General features: G+C 39.7%; 2 protein-coding genes across 10 annotated transcripts in view; one reads left to right on the forward strand and one right to left on the reverse strand.

The window, feature by feature from the left end:
* The window catches only part of pikfyve (phosphoinositide kinase, FYVE finger containing), a 37151-nt gene extending 29034 nt beyond the window's left edge, over nucleotides 1-8117 (forward strand). For 3 of the 6 annotated variants that reach the window (XM_077536312.1, XM_077536316.1, XM_077536317.1), the window contains 10 exons: nucleotides 347-442; nucleotides 523-603; nucleotides 677-765; nucleotides 847-906; nucleotides 986-1162; nucleotides 5401-5504; nucleotides 5570-5698; nucleotides 7220-7481; nucleotides 7544-7618; nucleotides 7713-8117. In XM_077536312.1, the coding sequence (XP_077392438.1) occupies nucleotides 347-442; nucleotides 523-603; nucleotides 677-765; nucleotides 847-906; nucleotides 986-1162; nucleotides 5401-5504; nucleotides 5570-5698; nucleotides 7220-7481; nucleotides 7544-7618; nucleotides 7713-7828 (1189 nt within the window). In that variant the 3' untranslated portion in view covers nucleotides 7829-8117. The remainder of the gene's footprint in view (nucleotides 1-346; nucleotides 443-522; nucleotides 604-676; nucleotides 766-846; nucleotides 907-985; nucleotides 1163-5400; nucleotides 5505-5569; nucleotides 5699-7219; nucleotides 7482-7543; nucleotides 7619-7712) is intronic. The other 3 variants (XM_077536314.1, XM_077536313.1, XM_077536315.1) reach the window with 3 other exon arrangements.
* Nucleotides 8118-11036: 2919 nt separating this feature from the next.
* Nucleotides 11037-27352, reverse strand: part of ankrd44 (ankyrin repeat domain 44) — a 36633-nt gene continuing 20317 nt past the window's right edge. For 2 of the 4 annotated variants that reach the window (XM_077536586.1, XM_077536588.1), the window contains exons 10-28: nucleotides 26803-26917; nucleotides 26628-26710; nucleotides 24442-24550; nucleotides 23744-23812; nucleotides 23344-23484; nucleotides 21952-22017; nucleotides 21627-21738; nucleotides 21487-21558; nucleotides 21144-21345; nucleotides 20640-20727; nucleotides 20447-20564; nucleotides 19697-19919; nucleotides 19519-19606; nucleotides 17310-17393; nucleotides 17061-17206; nucleotides 16896-16978; nucleotides 15898-15980; nucleotides 15741-15832; nucleotides 11037-14219 (exon numbers count right to left, since the gene is read on the reverse strand). In XM_077536586.1, the coding sequence (XP_077392712.1) occupies nucleotides 13957-14219; nucleotides 15741-15832; nucleotides 15898-15980; nucleotides 16896-16978; nucleotides 17061-17206; nucleotides 17310-17393; nucleotides 19519-19606; nucleotides 19697-19919; nucleotides 20447-20564; nucleotides 20640-20727; nucleotides 21144-21345; nucleotides 21487-21558; nucleotides 21627-21738; nucleotides 21952-22017; nucleotides 23344-23484; nucleotides 23744-23812; nucleotides 24442-24550; nucleotides 26628-26710; nucleotides 26803-26917 (2237 nt within the window). In that variant the 3' untranslated portion in view covers nucleotides 11037-13956. The remainder of the gene's footprint in view (nucleotides 14220-15740; nucleotides 15833-15897; nucleotides 15981-16895; nucleotides 16979-17060; nucleotides 17207-17309; nucleotides 17394-19518; nucleotides 19607-19696; nucleotides 19920-20446; nucleotides 20565-20639; nucleotides 20728-21143; nucleotides 21346-21486; nucleotides 21559-21626; nucleotides 21739-21951; nucleotides 22018-23343; nucleotides 23485-23743; nucleotides 23813-24441; nucleotides 24551-26627; nucleotides 26711-26802; nucleotides 26918-27352) is intronic. The other 2 variants (XM_077536587.1, XM_077536589.1) reach the window with 2 other exon arrangements.

Below are 27352 nucleotides of genomic sequence, written 5' to 3' on the forward strand. Positions count from 1 at the left end.
TTGCAAAATGTTGATAAAGTACTAGAGCAGTCCTGCCAATTTGTTTAGTTTTACTTGTAGAAATGAAATGAAAGAGATTTTCAGCTTTTATTTTAAGGTGCATTATATATCTTGATGTCTACAACGAAAAATTAAGTTATAATACTTTAGATTATTACAATAATAACTGGCAGTTTATTCTCCTAAATATGTATTTTTGTTTTTGTCATAGGAAGTTTGCGCAGTCCAAAATAGTGCAATACATGAATACATTACAGCTGTCTACAAGCATGCATAATTAGTGCAGAATTCTGATATTAATAACAGAAGCAAATACTGAGATGTGACATCACTTTCCATGTCACAGTGACCCAGACAAGCATTACCTGATGTACGAACATGAACGGGTGCCCATTGCCGTGTGTGAGAAGGAGCCGAGCTCAATCATCGCCTTTGCACTCAGGTCAACACTCTTACTTTAAAAAAATAAAAAATAAAAAATTGTAACATATATTTAAGTTAAATGAGTGTTTGTGTCCACAGCTGCAAGGAGTACAAAACCGCGCTGGATGATTTGTCGAAGGCGTCCAACACAGGAGCGGACGAGGTGTCACAGGCCAACAGGTTTGTCCCATCCACTATTCAAATGTCCCATTTCGAAAAGGGAATGTCAATCAACTTAATAACTTGCGTCAAGTAGCGGCGAGGGGCGAGTCAAGGGCAGCCCGGCCCGGCTCGGCGACTCATCCGCGCAGAGCCGCAGCAGTACAGACGGCGACCCGCTCAGTGAGTGTTGATGTCCGTTACACGTTTATGATCTGCCACTTGCTGATGATGTCATCTTTGCTCAACCTGTCGTTCCTCCAGAAGACGCTGATGTGGCCGATAAACAAAAGAAGCAGTCTCAGAATCCACATATCGAGCTGCGTACGTTTGGTTTGTTTTCATATTCCCACTTCAATCCACTCATTTAAAGCTGAAGTCATTCCCTCTCCTCCTTGTTTAGAATTCTCAGACGCCAACGCCAAGTTCTACTGTCGCATCTACTACGCCGACGAGTTCCACAGGATGCGGGAAGAGATCTTGGAGAGTGCCGAGGAGGATTTTGTGCGCTCTCTGTCTCACTGCGTCAATTGGCAGGCACGTGGCGGAAAGTCTGGAGCTGTCTTCTATGCCACCGAAGGTCAGGACACTGACTCAAAGTCATATTTCCTTCCATAGAAAGAATTGAATAAGACAGTGTTTCTCAACTACTGTGCCACAGTTCACTAATATGCCGCCGTGGGAAATTGTCCAATTCCACATGGTAACAATGTCCGCAAATAGTATGTTGTTGTCGAGTAACTAAAAAAAAAAATCGCACTTAACATTGTCCAAACACCACAACAACTACATTTTTAAAATTTACATTTCACTTCAATTTTGGGTTATTTCGCTTGAAATGGCTCCGCGGACGGTAGACGAAAGCCGTCACTCGAAACTGAACTCACGAAGAACAAAGCTACACGTCATCCTGTTTTAGACGCTAGCAAACATTGATATCTGTCCTCGTGAATGTGTTGACATTGACTGCAGAGAAAATGTGAACCGTTAACCATCTAAAAACGGGGACCTCATGAGGAGAAACGGTTTGGAAAATGGATGAATGGAATCATGGCAAATTAAATGACCGTGCAAACCAATATTCGGACTTTCTGCACAAAAACTATAAGTCATCCTTTGACAAGCGTTTCACGAGTGCTAAACACGTAAAAAAAATGTTGAAAGAAATGTGCAGTCTCTGCAAATCACACGGAGGTGATGGAGTCGAGGTCTGTCGGGAGCACCGAATGAATTAAGGTGAGAAACGGTGAGCCGTGATATAACATGTGAATGATTCATGTTAAGCCTTGAGTTGGGCAGTTTTCTGACGTAAATCAATCATTAAACATGTCTTTAAATGTGTAGAATTCTAAACGGAAGATATCACCATACTCTCTTAATTGAACATGTACAAAAGTATGTTTTTCAGAGAGATCACGTGCCAGTGCTGGAAATTGATGATTTTGAGAAGGAAATAGAGTAGTTACAGCAATGTTGTTGGCCATGATAGTATTAACACTCATTCACTGCCTTTGACAAATATACTTGTCAATTGTATTTTTTTAGAGCGGGGATAATGGGGGAGAATCTGATTATGCTCCACTGTAAATATCAAACTTGGAAACAACTTTACTGATGCCCAACCACTGGTAGATGACATCATTGCCCCATTTTATACGAAATAAACACAGTTTCAGAGTCCATGGGAGAAATGGCTGTATTTTGGCAAACCTACATTTTTCTACTGTCAATTATAAAAGAATGGGACGGGGCAAAAAGTAGGGAGTCTATTGTGTCATTTGTTAGATTCGGTTTATATGTGGTTTTTGAACATAATATCGCGTGGGTATTGAAAAATTTGAAATTTTCTAAAATGGCTGGCAGTGAATGAGAGCACTGCATATTTCTTAATTTGGCAAGTTCTTTTATATACTTTGATTATAATGTGCATAATGCACCTGTAGGAATATTTGCACTTTTCATTAAGAAATTATTTGCGCTTTTCCGAGTTGCAAATTAAACGCCATAGCCATATTAGTTTAGTTAGGGGTTTGTTTGTTTGTTTGTTTGTTTGTTTGTTTTGTACATTTTCTAAAAAATAAAAAAATAAAAAAATACTAAAAAATAAATTTAAAAAAACTTGGATGTTTGCATCCTTGAATTTTGACAAAAGGTGGTCTTTGAATCCTTGAAATATCAACTTTATAATATAACTTCATAGGACAATGACCAAATAAAAACAATAAGAAAGTGAAATAAGAATAGATTAAATACAGTAATAACTGAAAAAACAGTAAGAACAAATACTGACTGTTCCTGAACATTTTGGCCTCTTGGGGGCAGTGTGATGCCTTGCAGCCACGATGTACACACTTAAAGTGAGTACAGAAGAAAGTTGCGATTCTATTAAAATAGGTAGTTTTTCACACATTGGGAAGAATTTGGGCCTTTGCGTCGTGTTATCTCATCTGTGGGTATGTGTTCCCACAACATTTGTGTGTGGATATTCATTATTTGAAGGAAAAACACCCCCGAAGTCGACACAAACTTCCTGTTAACATTTAGTAACTTCCTGTTAGCACGAGACTAGTGATGCTTTAAAAATGAAGCATGTTTCATTTTTAAATATACAGTGGATTTAATTCTTAACGTTGTGTATTTAGTTTTACAGTTAACTCCAACTGTGGTGTCTTGAAACAGGGATAACAGAATAACCAGATTAACATACGCTACACACTTGCTAGTTGTTAACACAAGCAAAATGGTGCATTCGGGGTACTTTCACAGCGTCAGAAACTTCGGTTTTCCCTCTGCTCCGACTCACCTGCTCCCAATTTTAATGCACCACACGCACACACTTGTATATACACTGGGTGGGGCCACATTCACGGTGTAAGGGTAGAGCTCGCCAGTCGGCGAGCTGGCGGACTCAGTAACAGGGTTAGGTGTCACTAGTACTCTGGCGTGACGACCGGGGCCTCTCCCCACCGGGCTCGGTGTTCTGGTGTTCCGCCTTCTCCCCTGGTGCTTCCTCCTCTGCTTCCCCCCTCCCGCCGCTGTGCAAATCTCGCGCGGCTGGAGGTGGGGTGGGCACATCTTCCCTCTCTGCGCTGCTGCCCGGTGCCGGTTTCCGGGGGGGAATCTCGCGGGGGGCCGGGTTCGCGGGGGGGGTGGCGGCCGTCGGGGGGGGGGGCGGCTTGTTTGGGGGGGGGGGGTGGAGGTATGGGTGGGTGGGGGGTTGGGTGCTGGCGGTCGGGGTGTGTTCGGGGGTTTGGGGGTCGGGGGTGGTGGGGCCTGGGTCGTGGTGGATGGCGGGTTTGGGTGGGGTGCGGGGGGGTCGTGGGGGGATGGGGGCTGGGGACCGGTGGGGAGCTGTGGGGGCCCGCTGGGCCTCGTTCTGCGGCCTTGGGCTCGGGGGTGTGGGCCGGGGCTGGGGCGGGGGTGTTCCGGGTGTCTGGGTCGGCTCGCCGACCGGTGTCCGCTCGGGTGGCTTGGGGGTGGCCTTGGTGCTGCCGCGGCCTGGGGATTCCGGGGGGGGGGAGTGCTCGCTTTGCTGGACCGCGGTTGACGGCTTCTTTCTTTGGTGGTGGTCCTTATGCATGCCAGATCCGTCGCACCAGCATCTACTGAAACTCAACAGAAGTACCCTCTCCCTCCCACAGCCCCTTGAATCAGTTGGTGCTGGTGTCTGTGGTTCTCACTTTGCTTTATCTATCCTTCCCTCCTTCCTCTCTTTAGTTTTTCCTCTGGTCACTTGAGATCTTAATTTATTAGAAGTATGAGGTTTCTGGGGTTGGCATAAGACTCTGGTTTTGTAACCACGCAGGAGGGGTCTTGTTGGTGCTGGACTTCACTTTGATGGATTGGATGTACTGGCTTCTATGGATCTCACTCTGCCTTATCGATCCTTCCCTCCTTCCTCTCTTTAGTTTTTCCTCTGGGCTCTTGAGATCTCACTAAATTTGCTGGAATTTAGAGGCTTCCGGGGTTGGCGTAAGACTTTGATTTTGTAATCATGGGGAAGGCAGGAAGTGTTTGGTCGGTGCTGGATTTCACTTTGATTTACCTTTCTTTTCTCTTTATTTCTTTTTTTTTCTGACCTTTTCTCTGGTCTCCTGACCATTTAAACCTCACGACTCTGGCAAGATTCTGAAGTACCTGGTTAAGGCGAAGGGTAATGGGATATTTATAAGGTTTTAGGTGAATGAATGAGTATAAATTTATACGTATTTGCACGCACGCACACGCACGCACGCGAACGCACGCAAACGCACACACGCAAACGCACGCACGCAAACGCACGCACGCACGCAAACGCACGCACGCAAACGCACGCACACATACACACAAAAAAAAAAAAAAAAAAAAGAGCAATGATGACAAGACGTTGAATCGGTAAGACTACCGAATGAACAATTCTGAGCTCTTTAAAAAAAAAAAGAAAAAAAAAGAAAAAAAAAAAAAAAAAACTTCGGTTTTCTTTGATTAGGTTTACAGGGGGGTAAAGTAATCGGCCATTTGGCCCAATTGGCCGATGTTTGAAGGTCAATAATCGGCCCATTATAATCAGCAGCCAATTAATCGGTTGGGCCCTACTAGAGATAGACTGGTGTGGGATTTTTTTCAGGGCAGATACAGATTATTAGTAGTCAAGGACCCCAATAACCAATATTTGAAGCTGATATTCATTTTCACTAAATGGGTGGTGTGCCTTGAGATTATTTTCAATGCAAAAAGCTCTAAAAAGGTTGATAAACACTAGAATAAGAGACAGTTGAAACGAGATTGGGATTTGTTCTCTCCTTGAGATTAGAACGTCTTTCTTCTTCTCGATTCCAGATGACCGCTTCATCCTGAAGCAGATGCCCAGACTGGAAGTCCAGTCCTTCCTGGACTTTGCTCCTCACTACTTCACCTACATCACCGGAGCGGTGCAGCAGAAAGTGTGCATCACAAACGAGCAAATAGAGGTGGAGTCTCTGGATTGACCAAAAGGTTTGTTTCACAGAGGCCGACTGCCCTGGCGAAGATCCTCGGCGTTTACCGCATCGGTTACAAGAACTCTCAGAACAACACTGAGAAGAAACTGGATCTTCTTGTAATGGAAAATCTTTTCTATGGACGCAAGATGGCTCAGGTAAGGCGCATCTTGGGTTTAAGTCCTGGAAATGATATTTTGTGGGGCTGCCTGATGTGAAAACATTTAATAAGCATGATGGGACTCCCCAGAGAGTTGAAATAGTTCAACCCTCCATCCATCCATTTTCTTGACCGCTTATTCCTCACAAGGGTCACGGGGGGTGCTGGCTCCTATCTTAGTTGAACCCGGTTGTCATTTATATTTTAAAACTGTCTGACCTAACACTAAAATATTTAAATCATCTTTTATTTAAAAAAAAAAAATCTTTCCTCTTTACTCCCATCTTATGCCACTAATTAATTTTGTAAATTATTTTAAACATTATCACGGCACGGCAAATCGATCCAATCAGAGACTGTAGAGTCAAGAGGGTGTGGCCGAGTTGTATTGTCAAGCAGTTGCTCATGTCTACCACTGCAGGACATACACAGAGTCTCACAAAACTAATATTTGATTCTTGGCTGGATTAATCAATGCTGCTTGGCAACAAAAGTTAAAAAGAAAAAGAAAAAAAAAGGAATCATACAGCTTTCTACTTCCAATCAAGGGTAAACATATAATGGTGGTGTCCAAAACATGGACAGCTGCATAAAGGTCAAGTTGTAGTTGTAATTTTTTTTGCATTCCAAAACGTACCGCAACAAACCGATAACATTTCATGTTTGCCAATACTATACCCCATCATGAATAAATCATGCTAGCAATGTAGCTGCCGTGTATGCACAGCAGGGTTATTATAGTTTTGGAATTTTTCATTTTAGTTAGTTTTGATGTCGTTTTGAGTATTTTATTTAGTTATTTATTTATTTATTTTTAGTTAGTTGTAATTAATTGTCATGGTGGTTCTGTTGTTTTTTATTAGTTTTAGTTATTTAATAAATGCTTCATTTTAATTTAGTTAGTTTCGGTATTAGTTTTTGGTTTTTTTAAATATGTATTACATGTGCGCAATATTTAAAAAACACCATGCGAGCAACGTCATCTGATGAAGGTGCTTTTCTATTGGCTGCTGCTAGATGACATCACTTCTGTGTGACACACTTTCAAAAACCGGCTTTTTCTCCAGTTAATATCAAAATAAATCTACTTAAAATCACATTTAAAATCATCCCCAAAGGCTCATGCATTCAATTAATTACCACAGACTAAAACAAAGGGCATTTTTGCTATACTTATAGTTTTGTAAACATAAAATGTTGTTTCAGTTAGTTTTGTTTTTTATTTAAAAAGCATTTTCGTTTATATTTTATTTCATTAACTTTTTTTTATTTTATTCTAATTTCTTATTAATCATAATCTTTGTCATTTTTTTACCAAAATTGGCCAGGCGAGTGCTGACAAGATAAATTGTACAAGGCAATGTAACTAACCAATGTCAAGCTGATTCTGAGGTTTTTGTTTAGGCATTTAAATGTAATTTAAGCATAATAAACAATACAATAAGTCCTTGAAGTCAATGTCAGGAAAGAAGTTGTTTTGGTGCAGTTTAACTGACGTCCTCATTGCCCCCCCTGCAAGGTGTTCGACCTGAAGGGGTCGCTGCGAAACCGCAACGTGAAGACGGACTCAGGTAAGGAGAGCTGCGAGGTGGTGCTGCTGGACGAGAACCTGCTCAAGCTCATCTACGACAACCCGCTGTACATCCGCTCGCACTGCAAGTCGGTGCTGCGCGCCGCCATCCACAGCGACGCCTACTTCCTGTCCAGCCACCTCATCATCGACTACTCGCTGCTGGTGGGACGCGACGACGCCACCGATCAGCTGGTGGTCGGGATCATCGGTAAAGGAGAAGTCAAAGCGCGCGACTGTTTTTTTAGTCTCATAAGATGTCTCATGTCACAGATTACATCAGGACTTTCACTTGGGATAAAAGGCTGGAGATGGTCGTCAAATCCACTGGAATTCTGGGAGGTCAAGGTAGTGCGTCAAATGGACAACAAAGATGGATGGATGGATGGATTGCAATTTTTTTCTCTTGTCTGTAATTAAGCACCATGTTGCGTTTGTGCAGGAAAGATGCCGACGGTGGTGTCGCCCGAGTTGTACCGCGCCCGCTTCTGCGAGGCAATGGACAAGTACTTCCTCATGGTGCCCGACCATTGGACGGGGTTGGGGGTCAACTGCTGAGCGGGACTCGCCCCTTGAGTGCTATAAAACGAGGTCCAATGTTTCATGCACGCTGGGAGCAATTTTTTATTTTTTTTTTTTTTAATTGTAATTACCGACACACGAGCATGTCACCATTCCATACAACACAAGCATATTTTTTAATGAGTGTACTGTTGTGGAGAACCAGTTATTATTTTTATCATGTGGACCTTTAATGACGTTGTCATTATAGTTTGCTACTGTAATTTAAAGTTTGAATATGTACAGAGATTATGTAACTATTAAAACATTAATGTTGATCTTTAAATATGTCTTCTTTTTTTCATTCATATTTATATTTTAGCTTAGCTGAGGCTTTGCAAACTAAAAGGGAAGTCAAGTAAACTGTTCTTTACTAAAGATAGACAATTGTTTGTTTGTTTGTTTGTTTTTTCAGGGTTGATATGAATTATTAGTCGTCAAGGACGCCAATAACTGATATTTGATGCCGATATTCATTTTCACTAAAAGGGAAAATATTGGCATCAGATTTTTGAAAAAATACAAACTTCAGCACTTAGCAATAAAAAAGATTTTTAAGCATATGTTTATTGAACAATTTTTAGGGTTCATATTGAACAATTTTTAGGGTTCATAAAATATTGGAGGGAAAAAAGTCTTAGTCAATAGACATCTTTGTTTTAAAAATCTTAAAAAGTTCAGGGATCTCACAGGGGCAGTAGCATGCCTTCAAAAGTTAAATAAAAACTTTCCACAGTAAATAAATGTTTCCAAAATATCTTAGGTATTACAGTTTTACGTATCTTAGTTTCAATTTCAAACAAAAACCAAAGGTGCAGGGACTTTGCCAGGGTGAGCAGCATCTTTGAAAAAATAATTAGTTCCCTGTAGTTAAATTTAATTTTTCTTTAATAGATCTATTATTGGCCATATGATTCTTCAAAATGGCCGATTATATTCGTCAAAATGATGAATATTGGCGCCGATAATCGGTCTATCCCTATTCTTACAATACAGTAATGCGGACCCGTCACCATGGGTGGGCCTTGGGGGTCCGTGCCCGCCCTGTCAGTCAGCCGTGCCCGCCCTAGCAAGATGACTCACCAACTCTTCGTCCTATCAGTCACGTAAACTTGCGCCTTCTGTTTTAAGTCAAGCATGGCGTGCCAGCCAACCACATACCTCCTTTCAAGTTTGGCTGTGATTGACAACTAAGCGAGCCAATGACAATCAGGATCACGAGGGATGGGGTGGGGTGGGGGCAGACGCGCGCTCTGCAGACGTGCCTTAGCCAAATCTACTTCCGGGTAGATAGTGCGCATTTGCCGGCTGGCGCTGGGACAAAGACTGAGCAGTGAGCACGTCGTGCCGCTTTAATGGAAGCCACCAAATGCCAAACCTCGATCCAGGATGACACAGTTGACATCAATGGGAATCCTGAGTCCACTGGTTACGTTTACAAGTGAGTGTCAAACTTTTATTTTAATTAGTCGAGCCACACAGCACGGATGAATTGTAGCAATAGACAGTATGCTGTTAACAGACCCAAGCAGTCACACATACACAAGGAGCATAAAATTATTTATCACTAAAGCAGTTGCAGTACAATGTGAGTTGAATTCTCTTTTTTTATTGCCAAGTTTGTTCATGCTGATGACTGTCACTAAGTTCTAATTAAAAAAAAACAGCACTTTACACATCCTTTTGGATTGATATTCTGCTTAGTTTTTCACTGAACCCATATGTTGTTTCTGTATATCATCGACATAACTCAACCTTATTTCTAAATCACTTTAAAACAGCCATTGCTGCATACAAAGTGCTGTGCATGGAATAGAAATTAGTCTTTTAGTAGACACAAGTGAAATAAAATAACACAAAATAAAATTAATTAGAGTAAATATAAGTAGATAAGTATACACGCAAATAAAATACTAAAAAACAAAAAATCTGAACAAGTATAGAAATAAAATAACACAAAATACAGAAGGCACCATAAAAAAAAGTAAAATGATGTGAAGTCTCATGCTGAGTCAAAGATCAAAGAATAGAGATGTCTGGCAAAAATGAAAGGAAATTTTGTCCATATCGTACAGCCCTAATCCAACACGCAAATGAAGGCAACTGCTAGCCAATTCCAGATAGAAGGGGCTGGATCACAGAGTCTTTCATTCGGACATAGTTGTTTACAGAAGTGAAGAGTGGATTTGTTTCAAATGAACTTTTGAGTTGAATAAATGCAAAATGAACTACACATTTTTTTTTCAGTTTGTCTTTTAGATTTCGGAACGAACTGCCGCTTTTAAGTGACAGAAAATATTTCTGAACACTTTTGCAGTTGTCACAATGCCGCTGTTCAACCTGATGAACATTAGATTTAGGTTGATAAAGTGTGCCCCCCCAAAAAAAGGGAATGCCCCCCCTACAATTTCTTTCTGGTGACAGGTCTGCAGTCATGTGTTTTATGTGCTCCCACTAGTCTAAACACGGGATTCTGATTAATGTTGTGATTGTAGAATATAAATTAAGATGCAAAATCTACCTTCAGTACAATATTTTTATCCATCTCATTTTGCCACATGCTGTTGACTGAAAATACATCAGTTGCCTTCAGGCTGATTTTTTTTTTTTACTTTTCTTTTGGTTTCTCTGAAGGCTTGACTTCCAATTTAATGGAGTTATAGTAAAAAACAAATAAATAAATACTTGTGTTTTATGTACCCCATAAGAGCTGCTACTTATTTTTGGTATACAACTCTGGTGTAAACAACTTAAGAGTCTAAAAGTTAAAGGGATACTTCACTTATTTAGCCCATTATAGCAATAAAAAGTTAACATTTTGTATACAATTAATTTGATACTTTCATTATTTTTCACATACAATTAGTACCTTTAAAAACCAACTTTCTGTCGACTGAAAATGACGTCGCAAGGGCTCAGGTAACCAATCACAGCTCACCTCACCTGTTTTCTAGGTTTGGTCATGTGACATTCACAAGCTGAGCTGTGATTGGTTGCCTGAGCCCTTGTGATGTCATTTTCAGTCGACAACAAGCTGCAAAATGTGTTTTTAAAGGTACTAATTGTACATGACAAATAATGAAAATATCAAATTTATTATAGGCAAAATATTGTTTGACTGCCAAAAATGGCTAAATAAGTAAAGTATCCCTTTAAAGTTGCATTGAGGTATGAGACGTTTCAAGTGAGAAAGTAAGACAAAAGCAAAACTGCAGCACATTTATTTTTTGAAGTGAACAATTGCCATATAAAAACACTGAAATGTGGTAGTACTGCATCAGGAACTGCTTTGAAAGTCATCTAGAGTGCCGATTGTCACGACTCATGAAGCTCATCTTTGTATTAAAAGTACGCATTCATTAAACTTAATTCGCTTCAAAGAGGTTGTGTTCGAATGGTGAAGTTATACAAAGCATTATAAATCAACATGATAGAAAAAAAGCAGTACCAATGTCGGCAATCTCGCCTTTAACTTGCCACGAACGTTACAACCAACAAATATTTGCATCAGGTCATAGCCCAGAAAAAATGTACCTTAAACGGAAATATTGCCACTGTCAACTGAAAGTCGAGTACATTTAGATTTTTAAAATTCACATGAATATGAATTGGGGGGGCAACATTTGGGAGCTACTTCTAAAGTCATGACTGGACATGTTGTTACTGTTCAAATCTCCAATGAAGGAACATTTGGTTTATTCTAGTAGTTAAAAAGCTCCTTGGAAGTGTCACATTGCCTGCCACATCAACAACGACAACGAAATGTGCTTTTGGGGGTTTAAGTGACCTGTGAACTTTTATGTACTGTGTATATTTTTCCTCAAAACAAAAAGACGTCAAGGCACTGCACACATTTGCTGGCACATTGCTGGTAGGTAGTCACATGGAGGTTTGACATTGAAGTGCTGGCAGTTTTGTGGACCATCGTGGAAATACAAGAGTTATCAGTCAGGAGAACTTGGGAATGTTTTTCGGCAAAACACACATTTGTATCCTTAAAAGAGGCGAACCTCGACTACCCTGATTCACAAAAGGTCGGCATGCAAGCAGCGCACAGGAGAAGGAAAGTGTGCACACATTTTTGGGAATCTTTTCTACACAATGTTTGTGCTTCAAGTAACAATAAATAAAAGAAATGTACACTCGTTACAATATTTTTGTAAAACTATTTTCCTTGCATTATGACTATTCTTTTCAAATATGACTTTTCACCATAAAGTTTTGAATTTTTCTTGTACTACAGGTACGTTGTTGTGAAATTATGATAACTGTTTCTTTCTAATATAACAGCCTTATGCTAGTGAAATTGCAACTTTTTTAAAAAAATCACATTTTATGCCCATATTGTAAAACTATGGAAAACTACTTCATTCTCACTAGTGTGTGTATGTGTATTTTTTTATTTTTTTTTAACTCTTGTGATTGACTTTCTCATGGAACTGCAACTTTTTTTTGGAATGTGGACAATTCTGAGCTTATGTCACAATTGTGTCACAAGTCAAAAATTTAAATGGTGGACTTAACTTGGTGAAAACAAGCTCTCATTTAAAAGCACTAGACTTTGGTTCATTGTAATTTAATTTGTGAGGATTATTTTGACGTGAAGAAATGTCTGCAGAGGCAAAAGTGTGATACAAACAGAAATTGGTCATAACTGATTTTAGCATTAGATTCACGTCCTTAAAAACAGCCAAGAGGCACAAAATCGCACATGTATACAATTTGGTTATTAGGTCATCCAAATATTGTCCCTTTTGCTAATAATGTAAACAGTTTCATCGAAAATGTGCAACACGTAAGCTAAAACGTCAAAGACTAGCATATAGCATGTTAGCTAGCATGGAGCTGTGGTGGTTTGAGCTCGGGTTGAGTTATCCTGGCCAGCCAGTCTACACTATTTTAATATTCTATACTAAGAGTAGAAAATTTTCATCAATAATTTTAACAAATTGGACTATTTGAGCGATGGTTCACCTTTTTCTCTTCAGTACACACTTGTTTGTCCTCCAGTTGCTAAGAAAAACTGGAAGGAGGGCTTAATTCCAAATACAGTATAACGTAATGACGCACAGCCACTTTTAAAACCTGATTTTATGAGAGCTTCGTATGATCATCGCAGGCAATCCGTCGTCAGGTTTCACCGAGTAAGGGGTGTTGCATTGCGTAAATATAATATAATATAATATAATATAATATAATAGAAATGCGGCCCATAAGTTCAGAATTGTCCAGAATGATTTCATGTACTTTTTTTTTTTAATTGCAATTTGATTGCTGAAATCACAAAATTCGCACTATAATTATGTAAAATAAAGATTTTTTTTTTGTAGTAATACAAATTGAGTGAATTTCTAAATCACAATATAGTTTTTGTAAAATTTCATCGTTGCAATTTCGTTTTTGTAAAACAACCTCCCTAAATATATAAATAATTTTTTTTCTCATAATTTCATTACCTTGCAAAGTTTTAGACCACTTGGACTTTATTCTCGCATGTTTTTTTGACTTTGCTGTAATTTTGTCATAATACAACTTATATTGCAAATATTCTTCTAAAATGATGACCTTTTCTTGTAATATTACAACTTTGTTCTAGTGAAATTACATCTTTTAATAGTACCATTTTAAAATGACTTCTCTCCTCACAATATGAAGACTTTTTCTTGTAAAATTTTGATTTGCAAAGGTTGTTTTTCAATGAAATTGCAACTTTTTTTTTTTTTAATATTACAAGATTTTTGTTCAGGTAACAAGTCAACTATCATAATTGTCCTTTCGTAATAAACCTTAATTAATGGGACCCAGTGTGTACGCCACATCTTTCCAGTGAATGTTAAGTATCAATATTATTATTCTTGTGTAAAAGCTGCTTATTTAGTACATAAACTAAAACATCAATAAAAACTAAAATGTCATTGACCTTTTGTTTTTGTACAAAAAAAAATGTTAAAAATGGCTTCTTTTTCTTGCTTGTAAAGTCTTGGAGGTGAGTCGCAGCGCCACCCAGAGGCCAAGTACCGAGGTCAATTTGGATTTCAGCACCCATGTGACAAAACAAGAAGCGTTTCCATGCATCAACTTCTTCTTGGGAAGATGGCATCAAGCGGTCCGGCGACCGCAAAGGGTCAGAAAGTTTCCGAATCCTCAGAATCGTTCTCTGTGGTGCCCTCACTGGAGGGTCCCGAGGGGTTCCTGGCGGCGCGCGGGCCCCGGGGAACGGCGGCGGCGGGGTCTTTGTGCGCTTTGGGGGGCAGCAACCTCAGCAGGGCGCCAGGGGAGGGGGCGCCAGAGCTGCAAGGGGAGCAGAAAGGCATCATGGTAGCCAGAATGAGCGCCAGGCAGTCGGCCACCTCGCGGCTGGGCGCACAAGCCAGAGCGGGGGTCAGACCTGCGTCACAGAGACAGAAAGGGGCGGGGACGAAATGGACAGGAAGCGGAAGTGGCGAAGCGGGAGACAGAAGAGGGACGGAGCGGCATTCGTGTTAGCGTTTCAGCAGTGCACAAACATACAAAAGGGGGAGGGGCTGCACAGTTTACACATGCAGTAGATGGACAAAAGTATTCGGACTCAACTCTTAATCCACCATTTATCCCAAAAAATCTTTTGTCCATACAGTACACAACACTACACGTGCCGTCAACTCAAAACACAAACAAGCAGCTTCAACTAGACTGACATTGAAGATTTCACCAACAGCTCGTGATTCATTTCACATTCATTCATTATTTCAAAAGTAACACGAAAAACACCCATCAAATATTAGGCATGGGCCGATTACCAAGTTTGATGGTTTGCTGTGGTTTTAAAAAGTCGAGCTTTCAATAAATAATATAAATAAAATAATAATAATAATAATAATAATAATGATAATAATAATAATACAATTCTAAATAAATAGATTATATATATATATATATATATATATATATATAAATAATAAATAATCAATAATCAATAATGGCTGTCACCAGTAATGAACTCTTCTTTTCTTTTTTGAGGGGATGTCTAAGCAGGGCACAATATGATTGGCTGTTTCCAGAGTTGAGTAAAGAAAACAGTGCCTGTGTGTACTAGTTAGCCCCAAGGACAGCATGAGTAGCCCATGGGTCTGTTCTCAAAATAGCTCATCAGTGATCGGGCCCTGACTTACTAAGAAGAACTCACTAATGTTAACATTTATTGATATATTTACTTACTTAACATAGCACACATTTGTTAATGTATCACATATACTTTATTTTGTTTACCCGTAGGCAGTATTGTGACCCATTTTGAGCTTTTTGATGGTTATGACCAAGTCATTTCAAAATAAGATATGGCCTATGGGTTAAAAATAAAATAAATTACGGACAATGGGAAAAAAAAGTTTTTATTTGTCCAAATATTTTTAAAAAAGATCATTTTAGAGTTGTAGTTTTAATACTGTGGTTATCATATTGTCAGAATTGAATATTGGCCCATGCCTAAGTTACATGTTCCAATACTTTTGCTCACTTGAAAAGTGGGTGGCTTCAAACAAATCTTTTGATTTAAAAGACAAAAATCTTCAGTACATCCATTCATTTTCTTGACCGCTTATTGCTCACAAGGGTCGCGATGGTGCTGGAGCCTATCCTAACTGGGTTCGGGCAGTAGGCGGGGTACAGCCTGAACTGGTTGCCAGCCAATCCAGGATCTTCAGTACACAACAAGGAATTGACGTTGTCGTTCCAATACTTTTGGAGGGGACTGTACTTGAACATGATTTATTTTCGACTCATAGAATTAAAAAAAAACTTTCTCAAGAGCTGAGTGGGAAACCCAGTTAAAAAAAATAAATGCATAAAAGCTCAAGTGAACACGGATAGGAAACTGTCATGCACACATAGAAGCAGATGCATCCTGTCGGGCCAGCCAGGTCCATCCTACCGTTCTCGTCCAGCGTCTGAATGTTGGCCCCTCGGGACAGCAGCTGCTGGACTGCCTGTTTGAGTCCGCTGCGAGCTGCCAGGTGGAGCGGTCTGACGAGACACAAAGTCAATGTCAATGCGTGAGCGGCTGTTTTTCGGCGGCGTGAGAAACTCACGTTTGTAACGCAGCGTTTGTGGCGTTTATTTGCGCAGAGTCGGACAACTTCTCCAGGATGAGCAGAACACAGTCTTCTTTTCCCTGGATGGGATCAAATACAGGAATGAATTATGAATTATTAAGCATGTAACATGATCTATATTAGCAGTAGGTCTGTTTGGTTAACCAATTAAAATCAAATTCTCCTCACAGATACAAATATCAGCATTTTTCTGCCACCTGATTGGTTCATCCAGTACAGAAGCATGGAACTGCAAATGTGGAGTAAACATGTAGGCTAAATGATAAAATCTTTGTATTTTTTTTTTTCCTAGAATGCCACGTTTTGTTTTGTTTTTTGTTTTGTTTTATCATTTACCAATACGTTCCAAAATTATGTACTGTAAGTAAACTGTAAATTTGTTTATTTGTAATTTTTATTATTATTTATTATGTCTGCACTGCACAATTTCTGTTTTTTTCCCATAATTCCATGCACAGGTATGCACATGTGCAAGTCAGTACTCCATGGTATTAAAGGGAAAAAATGCTAAGCTTTAGCATTTAGCCTACAAGTACGTTCGAATGTACTTGCTGATATGTTTAAATGTAATTGCAAGTACAGTTGAACACATTTGCTAGTCAAAAAAGTTTACTCCACATTGACAGTTTCATGTTTCCATATTCCAGGTCAAACTTGTTACATCTGAATTCGACTAGCAAAAGAAGTTTGTACTGACAAAATGCTAGCAGTTGCTACACTTTCCTTTAGCAAAATGGCAATATGAGTAACAAAAAACACCAAAACAAATTTATAAGGTCATCGTCTCCTGTACTTGAGTGATTTTCTTAGTAAAGTTGACAAAATGCTAAAAGATAGCATCTCCTTAGCATTCACATATTCACATAATACAACAAAAGTAAACGCATGGTGCTGCTGATTAACACTTTTTGGTTTTCACTTGCTCTACTTTCTATTTAGAATGGGTGTACGATAGACCAATTGTGGATACTTACATTTTTACACGCTAGATGCAGGGCAGTGTTGTTGTCTTTGTCGGTGTAATGGAGGCAGCTGGTGGCGCTGTTTAGCAGAACCTCTGGACAGGACACAAACGCATAATCAACAAAAACGTGCTTTCGTCCACACATCAAACACGACGGGAAGTCAAAAGCGCGTACCGAGGGCTCCGACACGGCCTTTCTCGGCCGCCATCATCAGCGCCGTGCGACCCGATTGGTCCGTGGCGTCAACTGGCGCGTCGTGGGAAAGGAGCAGTCGGACGCAGTCGACGTGACCTGAGAAGGCCGCCGCATGGAGGGGGGTCCTGAAGGAGAAAGAGGAAGAGCCCGTTGAGGTGAATTGAAGTGCCACTCATTTGTTAAAAAAATAAATAAAAAAAAAATAAAAAATTCTGGACTGACACACACCTGTCTTTCGCATCCTTACAGCCGGTGATGTCTGATCCCATCGCCTCCAACAGCAATGATGCGCAGGCCTCGTGGTCATTCACCCTGTTAAAAATGGAAAAGTATGTAACATTATGGAATAATCGAAACTTTTTATTACTCATATACAGTGAATCCAACAGTTTAGCATTTGAAAAGTCATAATTTGCTGCAAAATACGCCCGTCTCGTACTTGCTGTTTTGTTCTCAGATCAAAGCAAGACGTATCTTGGAGTCAAAGAACTATATTGAAGTGAGTTGAATAGTTTAATTTTGGAGAAAAAAAAAGTGTTTTGCCATCATCTTGTGACATCTATAGAAATCAGAAAACCTTCAATTACTAGCACGTTTGCTATAAATTTTCAACAAAGCTCGGCCCCTGTCACCCACAACAGCCTATATGACAATGGAGTGCTGTTTACTCATTCACTGCCAGCCATTTATACAAAAATAAATAAATAAATAAAATAAATAAATAAAAAAATTTAAAAAATCACAATTTTCAATACAGTAGAAAAATCTAGGTTTCACAAAATGCAACCATTAGTCCAATGGACTCTCAAACTTTGTTTATTTAATATAAAATTGGGCAATTATGTCATCTACTGGTGGTTGTAAGTTTGAAATTTACAGTGGAGTATCATCAGATTCTCCCCTATCAAAAAAATATAATTGACAAGTCTACTTGTCTAAGGCAGGGAATGAGTTAAAGGGTTATCATTATGCAAGTATAATGTTGTAGTAGTAGTAGTAGTAATAATGATAATAATAATAATAATTATTATTATTATTATTATTGATGTGTGCAATTTATGGAGAAATTACGTGTGAATGCTTGAAAGCTGAATGCTAATGCAGGTGGGATATTTGCGGAATGCTTTATAATAATAATAATAATAATAATAATAATAATAATAGGGCGGCACGGTAGTCGAGTGGTTAGCACGTCCGCTTCCCAGTTCTGAGGTCTCCGATTCGAGTCCAGGCTCGGACCTTCCTGGGTGGAGTTTGCATGTTCTCCCCGTGCCCGCGTGGGTCTTCTCCGGGTACTCCGGTCTCCTCCCACATTCCAAAGACATGCATGGCAGGTTAATTGGGCGCTCCGAATTGTCCCTAGGTGTGCTTGTGAGTGTGGATGGTTGTTCGTCTCTGTGTGCCCTGCGATTGGTTGGCAATCAGTCCAGGGTGTCCCCCGCCTACTGCCCAGAGCCAGCTGAGATAGGCGCCAGCAGCCCCCGCGACCCTTGTGAGGAATAAGCGGTCAAGAAAATTGATGGATGGAGGGATAATAATAATAATAAATGACATTAAATATAATTGATATTAATTACTTTGACAAGACCCTTGTGAGGAATAAGTGGATGGATAGATGATTATTATATGTAACAGAATTTGGGCTAAAATGTGCTCCAAGCGAAAATCGAACCCAGATCCCCCACATGCTCGTCATGTGCTTTAACCACTGCACTAATATGAACATGGCAGTATATGTAACATTGCATGTAATTGTATTGAATAATGCAGTATAATCCTGAATGTTAAATGTTTTTTAATAATATAGCAAAAAAAAAAATTATAATGTGAAATGACATTTAATACAATGGATGTTAAGTAATTAGACAAGAGACTATTTGTGAAATTGAGGTTGGAATGAAATGTGTCCCAACCGGAATTTGAAACCACATGCTGACATGCCTCCACGGAGCCATGCATGTGCTGTACCTCGAGGCTAATTGACTTGATGAAAGTCATAGCACACACGTGGTATAATACTGAAAGCTTTCATTGCAGCTGAATGGGGATACATGCGTTTAATCATAATGCATTTCCTCATATGATAAGTCTGTTGGTATACATGCGTAATGGCCATGGATATATTTGCAATGTACAGTCGGAGGTGGGATTCAAACCCACAACCTCCTGGTTACTGGACAATGCACTTGACCAATTTCAGTATCAAGCACCTGGGAATGATGATCAATTGTCAGGGAGTTGCTAGTTGGAAAAAGTTGAACGTCATTGAAAATGAATGGTGTAAATTTGATGTTAAACATTAAATTGTGCGAAAAAATAAGTAAAATAAAGAATTATTTCAGCATTCACACGATGATGAAGAGCATACTTGATTTTCAGCATTCACACAAAACAGTGCAGTTTTATCATAATAGTGCCTGAATTTTTGCACACTTACACAGCACAGTGCAGTGGCGTGAAAGGATTCCCATCAATGCAGCGGCAACCTTTCTGCTCCAACAGAACCTCCACACAGCCCTCATGACCTACTCACACACACACACACACACACGCACGCACGCATTAAAAACACGACTCTACTCGGCCCGCCAACAGTCGTCCGAAGCCCCGCCCACCGTGGTAACAGGCCCAGTGCAGCGGCGTGTAGCCGTGGTGGTCTCTGAGCGGAGGCAGCGAGTCGAGTTCGGGGCAGGTCATGCCGAGCAGCTCGCTCAGCCAGGAGGCGTGGCCTCTTGCCGCCGCCAGGTGTATGGCGGTGCGACCCTGAGCGTCGCCCAACAAGATGGACGCCTCTTGCTCCAGCAGACACTGGACGCACTCCTCCTGGCCACACAGCAGCTGCAAAGATTTGGTTCAAGGGGAGGTCAATCCAAAAAAATATCTTGGCAATAATGGTCTATGCAGCACCACTACTCTAAATACAGAATATTATGTTAGTGGAATATGAGTTAAGCACTAAAACCCATCAGTTTTTATCAATATTTGAAGGCGGCCATTTTGCCACTTCCAGTAAACTGAAGATGACATCACAATTGCTCAGGTCTCAGGTAACAACCAATCACAGCTCAGATTGGTCGTTGCCTGAACTAGGCAACTGTGATGTCATATTCAGTCGACGGCAGACCTGAGATGGATAAAAACGGCTCGATTTTGCTTCATAACTCATATTCCACAAATGTAATATTAATCAGAATGTCATGCTTAGACTAGTGATGTCAAATATATTATTATCAAGAAATGTTTTTGGTTAACTTGCCCTTTAAGAAACAGCTTGACTGCTGAAGTTACTATACATCATCCAGCACTTTTGACAAGATTAGATTAACATGACAACGCATAAGCAAGCTTCTGTGAGGCTCACTCACCCCAAGGTGCAGCGCGGTCATGCCGTGCTTGTCGGCCATGTTGACGTCCACCTCCCGCTCGAGCAGCAGCGACACGGCATCGACGTGACCCCCCGCCACAGCTAGCATCAGAGGTGTCCTGTACACACAGAAAGGACTTGTGTTGTGTGCATGCACGTGTGTGTGTTTGCTTGTGTACTGGCAAAACACTCACTGTCCCTGACAGTCGGCGGCGTCAGCAAGATCCGCACTGTCCGATTCGTCCAGCAGGAGGCGCAAACATGTCGTGTGACCGTTCATCACTGCAGAGTGGCATGTAAACAAAATGAAATGTTAGCATACAGTTAGCTTGTAGCTTAGCTTCCTTTTTAATGGGTGCCACTTAACACAAACTTTCCCTATTAAGATTCTCTGCTTTAAATGACAAGTCCCTAGTATGACCTTATCAAAACATTTCATGAAGAAATATACAAGGTTAACTGCAACTACGGTGTCATTAAACATCTTAAAGGACGCTTAGGGATTGCAGAATAACATACGTTACACACTTGCTAGTTGCTAATGCTACGCAAGCAAAATGGTGCATTCAGGGTACTTCCACAGCGTCGGAAACTTCGGTTTTCTTCGATAACGTTTCAAGTGGAAAATAATCGTCCATTTAGCCCAATTGGCGGATGTTTGTATCACAATTATCGGCCGATTATAATCGTTGGCCCACCTGCCAGGTGTACGGGTGTGCGCCTGTGCCGGGTGTCGCAAGTGCGCGGCGACGCCCCCTGGCCGAGGAGGATGTGAACGCAGTCGGCGTGACCGCGCAGCGCCGCCATGGCCAAGGGAGTGCGGCCGGCTTCGTCCACCCGGTCCACCTCCCTCTCCCCCTGCAGCAGCACCTCAAGGGCTTGCGCGTGGCCGTGGTACGCCTGCAGACAGCCAAAACAACCATTTTCCAATGACTGACTCACTACAATGCAGTTTTCCCAGATCTCATTACATATTAATAAATTACTATGTCAGTCAAGTGAATAAGTAGACAGGAAGGCACTCTATGTATTTAGACTCACAGCGAGGTGAAGGGGGCTCCTGGCGTTGGGGGATTCAAGATCGTCATGGTAACCGTCGTGTCTCTCCAGTAGCTGCAAGGTCGCACGCTGTCATTGCATCCAACCCTGTGTCAAACTGCACAACGCGTGTTTATACTGACCAGTTCTAGGCAGTGTTTGTGTCCGTAGGCTGCAGCATAGTGAACAGGACTGAATCCTTGTTTGTCTTTGAGCGAGGCCGTCGCTCCGCTCTGAAGGAGGAACTCCAGACATCTGCAAAAGAGGGTGAAGGAACAATCAAAAATCTGAAGAAAGGCATAAAAAAATATTTCAAATAAGGTCATTGGATGGGGGAAAAACGTTTTTCCATGTCACCGGTCCTTGTAAGACCCCAGGATCTCAATCAATCAAGATCTCAACCACTGTTGACTTTATCTCCCTCTATTTACTCCTTTTTTAGGTCATGTTGAAGAAAAGTCGACTCACAGTGCGGCCTCTTTCTCCCTCTCTGCCTGGACTCCTTCACTCTCAGGCTCCAGAGCAACACGCCGCCTGCAAGGCATTAATTACACATTTATTACACTTACACATTTATTGCAACTATTTTTATGATTATCGTTAATGAGAATAATTTCAGAATAATCAAATAAATAATAATGATTGATATTATTTACTAGGGATGTCACAATAAGGGCAATATCATGATATTGTGATATTAAAACTGCCACAATATTGTCGTTGTCATGTTCACAATATTTAACAGGAACACATCTGTTAAAAAAAAAGTCAGGTTGATTTCCATTTGTGCAGTTCTAGCACCCTCTAGTGGCTAGTTTATTAGTGCAATTTAATTTTCATTAGGGATGTTTTGGCCTTCTATGTTTAAAATCTATGTTAATTGTCAGATAAAGGGGAACATAATTTGCTTGTGAATATGAAGCGATCAATGTGTGTGTGCAAGTAGGTGCCTCAATATTGTTAGGTGGTTTATATGCATTGCTGTTATGCGCAAAAGCACAGTATTGTGTTTTTTTTTAGTATGAGCTCTCTTTTTTTTTTATATTATTGTGATCTTTTTTAAATATCACCAACGCCCCCACAATATTATTTACTATTATTTACTATTACTATTTACTATTTACTATTATTTGCTATTATTTACTGCATCTATTGCAACAGGCAAGAATATGTGTATTGTCGTGGTTGTACTTTTATCACCATTTGTTAGCGAACAAACCACAAAAATAATAATGTGACATATAGTTCTGTCACTATCAAATATTTTTAAAATCCATTAATATATCAATTATTCCAATTCCAATTAATCGACTAATCGCCAATTAAAAAACAAACAAACAAACAAACAAACAAAAAGTTCACAAATTTTGTTGTTGTTAATCCACTAAAGTTGGACAGAAATTGAATTGAATGGATATCAGTACTCATAATTTCTTATCTTCTATACATATGCATTATTAAACACCAACAAAATTAGCCTATGCTAATTGGTTAGCAATCACAGTTAGCATTAGCACGCTAGCAATGACCACTTCAGGTAAACAATCACTAACCACCATTTAGTTCCCACATACATCATTATATATATTGTCTCGAATAACAACCCACTATGTACTTAAAGACTTTACTTGACTTGAGTTAAGGTGAACGGTTTTTAAGCCGACAAATAACATCCGCCATTCGACCACTAGATGGTGCACTAACAGAAAGATATGTCGACAGCCACCATTGCGAAACTGCGTGGTTCAATCAAAGAGCAAAATGTGCACGTTTGGGGTTCAAGGTCTAGTACACATTTTGTCATGTGATGAACTTTGGAGATGGCACATGAGTGCACAATAAAGCGTCCAGTTTTATTACCGTCTGTCCAGGTCTGAAGCAGCAGCGTAATGCAGAGCGGAGCGCCCCCACTTGTCGGTGGCATTGATTGCTGTCCCGCAAACCACCAGCGTCTCCAGACACTGATAGTGGCGACTGGCGGCCGCATAGTGCAGGGAAGTCCTGAGGAAGACACGTATGTGGAAAACACCGACATACACGCACGTGTCAACAGCTGTCGCTGAGATGTCGTTAAGCAGAGCGCAACTGTCAAATTCAAATCACTAACAAACAGCTCCGAATGTGTACATGTGCAGTTTACGTACAAGCCAAGGTTTAGGATTCTTAAATCAGTTTTAGCTTCTTTTTTTTTTTGCAGTTTTCAGTTGATTGTCACTTTTTCAGTCTTCAGTAACGTCATGGCAACCACGATGTATCCCACCTGCCGCAGTTGTCTCTCCTGTTGTGGTCACCGCCGCTCGTCAGGAGCAGTTTGACACAATCCACATTGCTGCACTCAAAAAAGAGGCAACAAAACATTTTGTTTAATATTTTTATACTTCAAGGGAAACTCAGGTCTTCTTTTTTTTTTTTTTTTTTTTGCAATATGTTCCATGTACCCCCACTAGTCTAAACACAGTATCCAGATGAATGTTGTGTGTTTGGAATAAGAACAAAGAAGATTTATCCAGAACCGTCAAATAATCAATGTTGAATCAAATTTTCTATTCAAGTCTAATATCAATTTTTAAAAAAAACATGATTGATTATTTTTATATCTTTTGCCTATAAATTTATAAGAAAAGAGAATTTTAAAGGCCATGGTTGTTTTTTTTTGTATTTTATTTTCTTGACAGTTACTGTTCAGATGAATTAAAAAGTATTTTATCATATTTATTAAACACCTGGTTTATTGTACTTTAAGACAATTCTGAATGTTTTTAATTTACATTTAAAATTATGAAATTATAATTATTATCGGATTGAAGTGAAGTGAATTGAATGGGGAAAAAAAATCAAAATCGAATAGAACTGAACTGTTGTGAATCGAAATCGTATCTATTGAGGAAATAAAAATTGATACCCAGCCCTTTTTCAAACGTTAGCAGAGAGCGGACATTTTGGTAACATGTCACTCACCCTCCGGCGGCAGCGGCGTGCAGGCAGGTCCTTCCCTGACAGTCGGGGGTGTCGATCTGAAAGCCTGCACACAGGACCGAGTCGTTACACATTATGCTAAACCTCCGGCCTGAAAGGGGCGGCCCAGGGAGACAGGAGTGAGGGGGGGCGGGGGGGCATACAGCAGCAGCCGAAGTGGTAGGGAGAGGGACAGGAAGGGGCGGGGCAAAGAGAGACAGACAAAAGAGAGACGAGCGTTAGTGAGAAAGATGGTGAGGAAACGGGTTAGGAGAGTGCATGACGCAAGAACATGTAAAGAAGCACAAACACTTAACTCATTTGCTCCCAAAAACGTATAAATACGTTTTATTTTAAATGTTTTAAGTCTCGCAAAGACATATTTATACGTTTTTTATGCTAGAGCATACAGAAGGTTTTGATGCAGCCTCTCTACTGCAGTGAATGGGTGAAAAAGTGGTAGTTATGACAAAAACGGCCAGCAGGTGGCAGCAGAGGAAGAGATCAACCAGATCAACCAGTTGAAAACAAGCCATTTTCCCACAATTCTAAACAGATTTGTGAATAATGATGAAACTTAGCTATATTCTAATGCTAACTGCTGCAAAACGGACACTGATAGAAATATACTTTTTTTTCCTGATGAAAGAAGAAACTCTAATTTTTCTTTTGGTAGGTTCCATATTTTATATCCATAAAACACTTGCAAAATCAGTTAAAATCCAGTAAAACAGCCAGGAGCATAATACACAGAAATATTTAACTGCATGAAATGGCATCGCCATTTCAAAAAAAAATAATAATAATTTAAAGAACAAAATTCAGGACATGCGAGCTACAGTGGCACTTTGACCAAGCTCATAACAAAATTCACTTTCTCCAATGAAATAAAGTGAAATGCTAATAATCTGTTCCCAATTAAATGTTAAACAAAATAGCACTGTATTGTAAAATAGTAATATAAAAACATGAAAGTAAATGTAAAAAACAAAACAAAACACTGTAACTGTATAAATAAGCCAAAAGTAGTGCTGAACAATTTTTAAAAATAACCAAATTTTTCAATTAGGATATTCGCCCACTGTTTGGCCACTTAAAACACCTCGTTCTAAGGGATTTCTTAGAACTAGGTCAAATCTTTTCTTTTTTACAGATAAATGATTCGCTTTGTGACTGAACTACTTTTGGGTCAAGTTGCCGTAATTGCAAAAGAAGCATTGTAAATAGTCCTATATGGAAGAAGGCAAAGTATAATACTGTATATTGGGAAAATTATCAAGTGAAACAAATCTATACCTGGTAGCATTAAATAATTAAAATTGTACATTTTTGGGAAACCAGCAAGTTCACCATAGGGCTGGGCGATATGGCCAAAAAATAAAATTTCTTTTTCTTTCTTTTTTTTTTCAGTCATTCAGGACGATTACGATTTTAATTGATTTTAATTTTAATAAAGCCAACAAACAGTTATATAAAGGCCTCATTTATTCAAAATAATTCCTGTGCAAAATCTTCAGACAACAATAATGTATACTGATTCTAAATCAGTTTTAACATACAACTTAGCATTCATAGTTAGCAAAAATTACAACTCACAATAACATCTGGATGTAACAGAACATAAGAACAACAGCTTTTAATAATCCAGAAGAGAAAATTTTATTTTACGATTTAGCAAATTTGAACAATTTGATTTTCAAAGTGACGTTTAATTGAATTAACTTGTTTTATTGCCCAGCCCTACTTCACCATAGCCATGTTTTGTTTAACTTGAACTAGAGCTGTCAACACTAATCAATTAATCGACAAGTAATGATTGTCAAATTAATTGACAACTATTTTAATAATTTAGTAATCGTTTGGAGCCTTTTGTTAATTAAAAAATGTTCAAATCCCCTGATTTCAGCCTATCAACAGTAATTGTTCACTGATACCTACATTTCAGACGGGGAACTTAAAAATAAAAAATCAGCCATTGTATTTCGTCATATGCTTGTTAAATCACACCGTTCATGATAAATTAGCTTACAATATTAGCATGTACTCCACATTTGTTGCAATCAATCAATTGTGGTTGTTTTTGATCATGCGTTTAGTAAATCAGACTCTTTGAAATGAAAACAATATCAAAAACAACGCCAGGACCCAACTAAAGCCGATGTTGCATCACAAGACATCAGGCATACTACCTGAGGACAGCAGCTTGCGGCAGCAGTCCGAGTGAGCGTTCAAGGCGGCCATGTGCAGAGGGAACATGCCGTGGACGCCTCGCCTTGCAGGAAGCGGACGCACGTCAGTGAGGGACATTTCACCTCGCCGCATACGTTTTGTTTTTAATTTTGGTCAGCAGGGACGATGCAATACCTGGTACAGTCGGCTCCGCTGGTGATGAGCGTGTTGATGAGCAGTTCGTGGCCATAGCGAGCGGCGACGTGCAGCGGCGTGTTGCCATCCTTGTCTACGCTGTCGATCTCACCGCCTGGAACACAACGCTTGACGTTAACCAAGATCCAAGTACAAACGAGCATATATAACGATGTCAAATGTCTGCTGATATTGAAGACGGGAAAAACACTTGTGGTCCATGTTGAGAAGTCAAGTAGTGTTCACAAATAAACACGGCAAATTGGAACTCAGTCATACCCAAAATACAGTGTTCCTTTGTTTATCGCTGGTGTTACATTCCAAAAACTACCCGCGATAACGGAAATCCACGCTAATTTAAAAAAAAATAATAATAATAAATAAATAAATAAATAAATAAATCTGGTTGATTATATACATTTTTTCGTTTATTATGTTTTTTCGTTTTAGTATTATTTTTACTTTATTTTAAATGCTTTTTCATTCTTCATTTGTTTTTTTCCATTTACAGTCATTTTTTCCCATCAAAAGTATGTTTTTTTTTATTTAC

This window comes from Festucalex cinctus, chromosome 11 (genome assembly GCF_051991245.1).
Source record: "Festucalex cinctus isolate MCC-2025b chromosome 11, RoL_Fcin_1.0, whole genome shotgun sequence".
Lineage (NCBI taxonomy): Eukaryota > Metazoa > Chordata > Actinopteri > Syngnathiformes > Syngnathidae > Festucalex > Festucalex cinctus.